Source organism: Ascidiella aspersa, chromosome 6 (assembly GCF_963924565.1).
Source record: "Ascidiella aspersa chromosome 6, kaAscAspe10.2, whole genome shotgun sequence".
Classification (NCBI taxonomy): domain Eukaryota; kingdom Metazoa; phylum Chordata; class Ascidiacea; order Phlebobranchia; family Ascidiidae; genus Ascidiella; species Ascidiella aspersa.
In genome coordinates, this window is record NC_139452.1 from 206,731 (window position 1) to 217,878 (window position 11,148).

Here is an 11,148-nt window from a genome sequence, read left to right on the forward strand (position 1 = left end):
AAGTGGTACGCGTGACACTACAGAGCGTCCAAGTGGTACGAGACCGTAAAAAGGCTGGGAACCCCTGTTTGAAGATTTATTTGTGGTTAGAAAAAAATCATTTTTGTATAAAAACACAAAACGCAAAATATGGTAAAAATATCAAAGTCCATACAAAATTAGGCATATTTTGTAAATAATTATGAAACTTTTTTCATCATAGACTATATTGAAAAAGAGATATTAGAAACGTGCACAAAATGCTACCTACTTCTGTATGGGTTTTGATATTCATTCTATGTCTAAGCACAACCTGAAAGCTATTATGCTCCAAAAAAATTCTATAACAAATACTGAGGTGTTTTTAACACTTTCTACTCACCAGATCAACTTTGTCTTCCAAAACGAGCACAACATCTTTTGAATCTTCGAGTCGTACAGCTTTCCTGCCCTCAACAATATGAGGGCTGTGTGATGGCGATTCTACAAATATTTTAAACCAAAATTGTTAATTTTTGTTCTTGTTTTGGTGAAAATGACTTTAATTTTAAGCCATAAAAAAATCTTCTAAATTAAAAGCATATGTTTTTCTCAGTATTTTAAACTTGTAAGTATTTAAAAGTAAAAAATATTAGCTTGATAAATTTCAAAGCCAAAAAGGTCGAGTAAATCAACACCATCTTGAAAAAAACGTTTTAATATGAACTTGTAGTATCTCTAGTTAATGTCTTTATTAAGATGCTGTCGATTTACTCGACCTTTTTGGCTTTGAAATTCATTAATAAGCTACATTAAAGATCCGTGCATAGTGTACCCCAAAATTAAGTCAATATAACACTTTTGTCATTCATTGGATTCAATTCCATTGATAGTCCCTAACTAAACAAAGTAACAGAAATTAATTATTCTGAATTATTCTGTTGTTGGTACTTCAGCGTTTGTCGTCAACAGTTGGTTTGCACCACAAAAACATAAACTTATATTTTATTTAAAGTTTTAAAACTAGCATTTAGAATTGAAAACAAAACATTGTTTACAACATTTTGAACACTTGTTGGACTCATTTTTACATTACTCTGGCAACAGAAGTTGTTTACTGAAAGCCCAGCAACTTACAGATGAAGAAACATGACTTACGTCCTTCAAGCTCGATGATGTTTCCCGAGCACAACTTGCGCTCATTAATCATCCAGACTTTCTGCTTATCAACCCACTTCAAACCTTCAACCGAAGTCATCGGGAGAAACAACTTGTTGCTGTCGTCTTCTTTAACCTGCTGATTTTAAGGGAAGAGTTGTAAACATGATAAAGATGAGTGATTAGAAAGGGAATGGAATCATTGAATTTTCTATTAATTATGATTTTATAACACATATTTTCGATCCAATTAAAATTTGCCATCTAACTAAACAATTTTTGTTCAAATGTTAATAGCATTTAACAACCTTTTTTCAAAATAAAAAATAATAACAAAGCTGTTTGTAGGACCCAAGTCAAATATTGCCGGGCGTGAAAAAAAAATGTGAAAAAAAGTAGTTAGCTTGAATAAAGTGGTTTACTAAAATCCTTGAATTCCAATTTCCAACATATGCAAACTTACTTTATTAATATTTTCTAATAAAAATGGTAGAAAATAAAACACGCCATGAAATGACATTAGTGAATAAACCGGGATGACTTGATATGTAGAGTGGTTGGTGTTTTTTTGAAGTTACATGAAATTTTCTTGAAATGCATGTGAGGTCAAAATGCAAAGAAACAAGTGAAACGGAACCAAACATGGACGAAGAGATGTTTTTGACAGAGATATTAAATAAAAACCCGTGGAAATGGAAAATGTAGAAATATTAGCATTTAAGAAATATTAGATTAAGGTGTTCATTAGATAAAATATACAAAAAAAACATTTAGATTGAAGCAGTATTCGTGGTGTGAAATAAAAAAATTAGATGAAGATGTGGATTCTGAGATAAAGTAAAACAAAGGTAACTTTTAAATGGAGAAGAGATGTTTTTGAACACAAAATGGAAACAAATGGAAAGTTCAAAAATGAAAAGTAAGAAACGATGAAAAGGTGCAAGAACAAACCTGGTCGTCAGAAAAGTTTTCGTTTTTATTTTCCAAAGAATTTATTCCTTGATTCTCACTAGAGGGTACTTCCCCGACATGATTGCTGTTGCCGTTAGCAACTGCTGGAAGAACAACTTTTTCTGTTTCTATATTTGCAACTTTATTTGAATCTTGTGATGTTTTAGCTTCAGGTTCAACTGGTGTCTTACTCTTTGGAGTCTTTGGTGGAAAAAGTTCAACGGTTTTGGTCTTTATTTCAGGAGTCTTACTTTTCCTACGGATTTGGTCGTTTGGTTTTTTATCGGACATTTGAGTTTTTGCAATCGGTGGTTTGGTCCGAACTTCAGGTGTTTTAGGTTTACCAGGAACAATCGGAGCTATGTCTTGATTTACAACAGCATGAGATGGTTTTGTTTCAACTTTTATTTCGCCTGATGCTTCATCATGATTTGCCTCTTTTCGGTCGATTCCAGCTTGTAAAGAATTAAGCGCATCTTCAAATTCCTTTTCTTCAAAAGTCGACAAATCAGCTTTTTGGCTCAATTCTTCGTCATGAGTCGCGCTTGCGTGAAGCTCGTTCGGAGAAACCTCGCTAATCGATTTAACAGCAAGTGCGTCACCGAACGAATCATCGTCATCCACTTGAAATCTCGCTTCTTCTGTGGTCAAACTTTCCGAGATGCTGCTACTTCTGCTGATGTTGTTTGCCGATTCTCCAAAAATTGATGTTTTTCGGTTCTTAGGATCACTGGACTTCTTATTTTTGAGATTTTTAAAAAGGAAGAGAAGGAATGAAGTTAGTAAAGAAAAGTTGAAAAGATAAATGAATAAAGAAATTTAGTTAATTGGTTGTTTTTTGTCAACTGTGGATGTAATTATTTTAAATGTTAAAATCTATAAACAAAATATTCAAAAGATCAGTGTTTTTGAAACACTACTTGCAAAAATTTAACAGTAAATCATTTTTTAAATGGTCACACGTCAAATAACTTAAAAAAAACAATATTTTTAGCTAGATTTTCATGATTACTAAATTAAAAATTCACAAAACATCACGATATTTTGAAAACTTAACCTTGATTTGGTGCAATAAGCTACTAATGTTATAACTAAAATGTATATGCTATTATTAAACTTAACTTAACACTGTTTACAGGCTTTTTTGTAAATTTATTTTCAAAATAAAAAAATAAAACATTAATTGTTTACCTTTTTGGTTGCAGGTAGTTTTGGCACTGTGTCATCTTTTGCCTGAAATGCAATAAATAATTTCCTTTAAATATAAAAGTAAATAAAGTCTGTGAAGTAGATTGATGAACTTATGGTATAAAAACATCCCCAGAACTACATTAACATTTTTTACACCCTATACGCATTTTTCGTAAATATATTATGTTTAAAATTTGTTTTCAACACAACGAATTTTAACATTTAATAAATGGGAACCCGATTTTTTTAAATCAAAAAATCTAAAAAACATGAACATGAAATTTTAAAAGTTATAACATTCAAAATAGTTTTTAATTATATTTGTACATTATATAGATATACCTTCTTTTCCCAAAATGAAAACCTACTTCCAAACATACTGGCAAAGAAATAAATCAGCAAAAACTATGTGTGGTCTCAAAACATTTACTTCAAACAATTACGTAAAAATTCTGCAAACATAAAAGTTAAAACTTTTTGTTTCAAATAAACTTAATACAAAATAGAAGCTCAAAAATTTAACTGAGTTCTGGCGCAAATAAACTCTTATGCATTGGCAACTATTTCTAAGCAAATGAAAACCAAAATCTGGCTCTTTAAACCTTGTAAAACATATTTTCAAAAAACAAATTATAGTTAACTAAGCAACAGTAACACGATTTATAAGGCATTTTGTCTTAAGCTAAAGTTATAAGTTGGATTTAAAGTAACTGAAAAAAATACAACTATAGTTTTACAGATACAAGACAGGGCAAAAAATAAAATTTCACCTATAACTTAAGATTAAATTATACCTCTGAAAATAATATTTTACTGTCTTTTACATGTAACTAGAACCTCAAACAATAATGTTCTAACTGTCAGCTCAGTTATTGCAAATAAGGAGACCGGGTTTGTCCAACAACAACTGAAGAACTGCACAAACTCATTCCTTTTGCCTTGAAGTGACAAGAAATGACAACTGGGATCTGTCCCAGTATCACATCACACTCAAACTTCCCTGGTTGGTGTGAAGTGTGTGACAGACACATTATCAGTTGTGCTTATGCATGGGTCTGGCTGCCAGCCATCAGCAACTCATTAGTAATCCCAATAATCAGCCAATATATGCAAAATTACAGCCAGGCTTTTCAATGCAAGTTATAATGGTACCCTGCATAAGTTTTGCATTTTTTACATATTTTTTATACAATTTAAATTTCTAACCATTTTTAGATTGCAAGCATTTGGTTGTCTAACTAAACCTTACACTGGTATTTTTCTGTAACAACATCATATTTTTGTTGGTTAAGTTTAAATAGGACACCCCATTTACCTTGCTTTTATTAAAGGTTTATACCATTAATGTAGAGTTATATGTAAGGGCTGGTCATATGATTAGGCTCACTGAATGCATGTCCATTAATGTGTTTGTGTAACTACACATGCAAGTGGTTAGCTATAATAAATAACACTATAATCATTGTAACACCACAGCACTTATTTACAAAACACACAACACAAAAGACACATGAAACTTTTTCCTGTCGTAAGTACAAAACCTTCAAATAGCTTGTGTAAGTCTCAGGGTTTCAAACTTTCATCAATTTCCTTCTAATCTATACTTGCCTTACTTCCTTGTTAAACAATCAAGAATTACTTGAACAATAGTTGGGAGTTTTGAAAAAGCTTTTGCATTATCAGGTCAGCTTTGTGATAATGTAAGCAATGACTTTGCCATTTTAAAGTAAATGTAAATTGTACTCCAATCAATAACTCACTACTTTTATAAAATATAAAGCACTAACTCACTAAAACCATACAGATAAACAAATTCAACACTTAAATAGGAGCATAATTTTTAACCAGTGCAAATTCTTACTGCGCCTAAATTAATTGAACACTTCACATACCCCTCACTGTAAGCACTAGAAGTCAAGAATATGCTGGTTTTGCGTTGTTAAATAGTTTGCTGTGTATTCCATTTTATAACAACAACCAACTTTTAATACTACCATTGTACCAAACATTCCTGACAGAGTATAACAACATACTAACTGTTTTCTTAATAAGTTGTATGTTTGGTTTCAAAATAATTGTTTCCTGTGTTATTTTTAAAGTGTTACTCTTTCCAATAACAACAATTCAGCATTGCTTAGTGCATTTAAAGATTATGAACTACACTAAACAGTAAGTTATCCAAACAAATTTGCTTAATAAGCTGTTTACTGTTGAGTAATAATGAAAATTCCACAATCTGAATGCCTATTGTGATCAACAATGGACAGCTAGGCCCTTAAATCTGAAGGAATCATTGTTTGCAAACTTTTTTTCCAAAAAACAACTGTTAACATTTCAAAAAATTATTGCTTTAACTATAATATATTAAATATTAGGTTCTTACATGATCGGTGATTCCGTTAACGTTGTTCTTTAAAGTTTCCTCTGAACTCCAATTGCTGAAAAAAAAAATATATTTATTTGTAGTAGATTTTGTTAATCAATGAAATATGACAATTGAATATTACAAGAATCGTCATAATGTGGCATATTAGTCAAGTGCATCCAATTGCATGTTTTACGTATTGTATCATTGTACTTTATAAATGAGTTTTGTGTGGCGCCTACCCATAAAGCATACACATCTTTAGTACAGTTATTTTGCAATATATATTGCTTTAAACCAGGGATGTCCAACCCGCGGGCCGCGGGCCACAGGGCGGCCCACCTGAAATTTTTGTGCGTAGTATTTTGAACTTTGAATCTTAGCCTAATTAAAAATATAACAATCAGCTTTTAGGGGGCAGTAACAGTATAGTACATGTAAAAATAATATATATATAATTATAAAGGCCCGTTTGCTCTACTAACCATTTTTCGTGAAATATAATTTCATAGGTTGTGCGGCACATTCAAATATTTGAAGTTGCAATGCGGCCATTTGCAAAAAAGGTTGGACATCCCTGCTTTAAACATTTTAGGGGTCCTTCATTATTTTTATGGAAGCAAAGGTGCCAGCAGGAAAAAGTTTGAAAACCACAACATTAATACAACATAAATACCTGTCGGATTGCTTGTGAAGTTTATCAGCCATAGTTTGAACCATAAACGTGACTCTATCGCCAGCATTTTTTATTTTATGGACGATTTCTTCCCTCGATGCATTTTCCACATTAACACCGTCGATTTCTATGAGTCGGTCGCCTGGATATAATCGAGACCTTGAATCCCCAGCGCTGTAAACATCGGCCAACATTGCAGCTCCTAAGGAGAAAACAAGTAAAAATATCAACCGTTAAAAGGATTTTTTATGAAATAGTCCGGTCACTATTATGTAAAAATACAAACAATGAAAAACCAAACTAAAACAGGTGGTAAAAGAAGTGTGATTAATTTTAAAATATATTTCATTTACTTAAATAAACTTAAAAAAATGGCAAAAAAGAACTCAAAAATATTATATCTATTGTATCAAATTATATTTGATAGCTATTTAAAGTTCCTCGTATAGCTAAATAAAAAAAACACATGAGTTCGCAAAAACAGTTTTTTTGCGCTATTTCCCCTAAAATCACTTTATCTCTAACTAAAACAAAAGTAAATGAAGTAAAATCAAATATTATGTTATTTTTATTAAATTATTTAATTAGTCTCCTTACTTACCGGGTTCAGCAAAATAGATGACTTTTTTCTCATCTTTGTTGTTTTTACTCGGGACGACGGATCTTCTTAAAGAAACTCCAAAGTCACCGGAAGATCGCTTCACAAGAAGAACCTGGATAAAAAACAACATTGAAAATTAATTTGAATTTCTACAAAGGTTTACACAAAATTCAATACTTCTGTGCTTGGCTATAAGTAAAAGTTTAAATTAATAAAGAATTACTCAAAATGTTTTTGTCATGTACAAAATTTTACTAATTGCTACAAAACTTCAATAACAGCATCAAAATCCAAACAAATATAAGAGTTAATAGAAATACAACGACCATATAGAAGAGTTTTTAAGTCATTTACTTCCGAAGTAGAAATGTACATTAATTGACATAAATGCTTTTTAAATTACTGCTTAAATATTCACTCAAATGTTACATTTTTGGGGTTTTGTAATGTTTATAGTAACATACCTACTATGGTCTTGTTATACACAATGCATACTGAAAATATTTAAAAATATTAAACTGGCAAATTATTGAGTTGTTGTAAGACATCTATATAAGTGTTTCAATACATGAGGTGCATATGTAGCCGATTTAAAGGTGGAATTTGCTGATCCATTCAATGCAACTAGTGTGTTAAGCATAAGCTGATTGAGTTAGGATTATTGACATCCATGAACTCGCAATGTCTGACATGCTTCTAATATTCAACACAAAACTTTTGCATAAAAAATAATTTCGTTTTAACATTGGTTCTTCAGCTAAAGCAGACAAAATGTGTTAAGCTGCAAAATAGCGATGTGAATGTGTGACAATTTTTAGGGAATTTTAACATCGATATAATGTTGAGTGTGAAAAGTTGAATATAACAGACAAACACTCTAGCTATTCAGGTCAGACACTATTAAAATATCTTATAATATAAATATGTATATTTCGCCAGCAAAGACATAGTTGGCATTTCTTAATTTGAATGAATTTAAATAAAAATCACAAATATGCTTAAGTCAACTCGAAAGAATGTTTGTAGATAAAAGTTTCAATTATTTTTTTAAAGCTGGCCACATTTAACAAACAAGCAGGTTATGGGTTTCACCTGATCTAAACAAAACAACATTATTCTAACACAAGCTTTAACACCAACCTGGCGGAAGGGTCCGTCGAGTCGCACAGGTGAACTTTCAGAACTTCCGTCCCTCGAAATACTGTCCCCGTCTCCCCATGAGTGCGGAGTGTCGTAAACATGGCTCTTCCTGACTGGAATATAACATAAACCTCAAATAAATGGATTGCAATCGACATCACTAACAATATTTCATAGTAGGAAAAAGTTTATTTCTTTATTAAAAAAAAAGGTTTATTTTTATTTAAACAATAAGCACAACGAAAAACACAATGAAAAAGTTTATTTCTTTATTTAAACACATAAATTAATAAGGATTAGAAAATTATCTTAAGTTTTTATCAACTTCTACAATCAGAAATAAATGACACTTTACTACAGTAGATGACCTTACTAATTTACAGCATATATATTTAAAAAAGCAAAAAACATGCTTGGTAAAACACATTTATATAAGATATTAAATGAAATAAGAGAAAAATAATAAAAAAACATATAATGTTTACAAATAATATTTTCAAATGATAATTAATTTTATTTTGTTAACTTTAGAAAGAAAACTAAAATACAACTTTAATCACCACTAAACTTTTTAGTGACAACAGGTTTCAATGTTTGCCACTTTCCAAATAAATCATGACAAACATAATTTTTTGATTTGGATTAGATATATCAAAGTTAGGATAAAGCGCAGGTTGATAAATCTGCCTAGTAAAGCTATAAGTAAGCACACAACACATAATTATCTTTTACTTCTCAGTAATCAAACATACCAGTGGATTTAGGAACGTCGTATGGATGATGATCTACCGAGGTCTGTGATGACTTTCTTCGTGCCGGAGGGATTGGGTGTTTGTAGTTGGTGGAATGAGTGGGGTGATCGGGGCTGTCGGTGGGTGGGGGATTTACCAGGGGAAATCGTGACGTTGAGGTTTTACGTTGTACAGTGGCTCCAAAATTTGTGGCACGTTCTAATACACTGGAAGCCTACCAAACAAATAGCAGTGTATTAACTGGTCACAAACCCAAGGTTTTACTATTTCTTTTAAAAATGAATTAGAAATCCTATCAGTTGCTCTATTAAATCACATGTAACCATATAAAAAATCACATTATATTTGCTGCTACATTTCTATAATCATAAAACCTATGTATAGGTAGAACTACTCTAGTTTATTTTTATTTGTTGATGTTATTAAGTATTAATTAAACAACAATCAATTGACAGTCTTATAACCCGATAACTTCATAGTTAAATCACTTGTTACCAATGTTTTAAACAAATTACAGGAAATGAGCTGGTTCATTTTAGTACGAGCACATTTGTGAAACCATATTGTGCCTAAGAAGAGTAAGAGTGACCGTTAGTAACTGGCTGAATTAACAAGCATGAACTACTCCTGCCAAACCAAGGCTCCACTAGCCAAAATGCATGCTGATCATTTATAATAGTATGTATTTTATATACGAACATAAGCGTGAGTTTTTTTTTTTGAAGTTGCGTCATTAGTAACTTTCACACAACCTATATAAATTAATATTAAAAGTTCACGCATTATTGATCGACAGATTGAGTGAGTCTGCAATGGCTTTCAGTGTACTTTTGATACGTAAGCAATAATCGTTGGTCAAAAAGCAGCTTCAGAATGGCTAGATCACAGTGGTTAAGCCACATATGTGTGTAGCTTTCATTACAGGATTGTTTATCATTTTCTATATATATACTGATTATACATTTACACATTTAGTTTCCCACCTGAAATTCTTCGCTTTGTTGATCAGCACCACTAGAGGGAGGTGTTGCACCTTTTGCTTCTTCTTTCTCGCGTTTCTGGAGTGATCTGGTGAACAACAAAAACAAGTTGGATAAAAATTTGTAAATAAATGAAATGAAGTTGACATTCTATGACAACTTTCTTGCTTATTTCTTATGTCCCTAATAGGAATTTGGAAGTGACTATTTGTCCGCATCAATTTCTAAGGTTTTTACAACCATCATTGATACACATTAATTTGGGTAATGGAGGTGCATTTTTTTAAAGTAATTGTGTGCACACATAAATTAATGAAACACACACTTCAATTTTGAAAAAAAAATCAGTTGTCATACGTCTACCTTTAAGTGTGCATAAAGCCTTAGTTGCAAAATTGCACACCTTAAAAATTTAGCACTGCACACCTGAGATTTTGATAAAAAGTACCATGAAATGCAGACTGTGCGGTGGTAAAACAATTTAATATCCGATTTATGATTTATTTACCAATTGATTAAAGTTACTTTGATATCTGGGTAAATAGCATTAGAAATTGTCTATTGGTTATTTGCCCACTCTATAGCACTGTAATCTACTGTACTTGAATACCACATACATCTAAAACTCGATGATGGTTTAAAAGTTTAATAAAGGTTAAAATATATTAATGCTAGTACTTTCTTGAACTGCCTTTTCCAACACTGCATGCTGCTGATTTTTTGACAGTGCCATAAGATCCAAAATAACTACAATGGTTAGAAAAGACCTGAAACAATTTTATTAAAATACAGAATGGGAACGACCAGTTCTGCTAAAAACTTATTCAAATAGAATCTAATAAGTTATTTTATGTTGTAAGAAAGAAAAATGTATCACAGTAATATTGACACAAAGCATTACTTCCAAATATGTGTAGATTTAATTAGATTTTGTTTTAAAAACACTACTTACTTTTTACTGAAAAAACCTCTTCGTATTCCGACTTCTTCAAGCTTTGATATCTCGGCCGGAGTCATTCCATGTTTATGTCTCTTCTTGTTCTTGTCCTCCTTGTTTTTCTTGCGACCGAACATTGTGGGTTTATGGTTGTACTTTATTTAACAAGTAAATTATAAAAGTTGCTACATTGCAGATCATACAGATATCCTGTTTTAAATATTAATGACAATTGAGTTATTTTATGCAGAAGTCATTAATTTCAGTTATAGATCGAATGAATTAAATGCCTTATTTTATTTGAACCAAATAGAACAACAAAATAAACTAAAACCTGTCAAACTAACAAACCACAAGCTATAACATTACCCATAATATTAAATTATGCTGAAAGTTAAATATATCTTGTTAATACTAAATTATTGACAAAACAGACATG

General features: G+C 31.2%; 1 protein-coding gene across 1 annotated transcript in view; it reads right to left on the minus strand.

The window, feature by feature from the left end:
- The window catches only part of LOC146139031 (unconventional myosin-XVIIIa-like), a 36,246-nt gene extending 25,340 nt beyond the window's left edge, over positions 1–10,906 (minus strand). The window contains exons 1-11 of the mRNA XM_083391591.1: positions 10,725–10,906; positions 9,776–9,860; positions 8,793–9,006; positions 8,041–8,153; positions 6,901–7,012; positions 6,300–6,501; positions 5,642–5,696; positions 3,259–3,300; positions 2,068–2,802; positions 1,117–1,252; positions 362–462 (exon numbers count right to left, since the gene is read on the minus strand). Coding sequence (XP_083247717.1) covers positions 362–462; positions 1,117–1,252; positions 2,068–2,802; positions 3,259–3,300; positions 5,642–5,696; positions 6,300–6,501; positions 6,901–7,012; positions 8,041–8,153; positions 8,793–9,006; positions 9,776–9,860; positions 10,725–10,846 — 1,917 coding nt within the window. The 5' untranslated portion in view covers positions 10,847–10,906. The remainder of the gene's footprint in view (positions 1–361; positions 463–1,116; positions 1,253–2,067; positions 2,803–3,258; positions 3,301–5,641; positions 5,697–6,299; positions 6,502–6,900; positions 7,013–8,040; positions 8,154–8,792; positions 9,007–9,775; positions 9,861–10,724) is intronic.
- Positions 10,907–11,148: the final 242 nt, after the last annotated feature.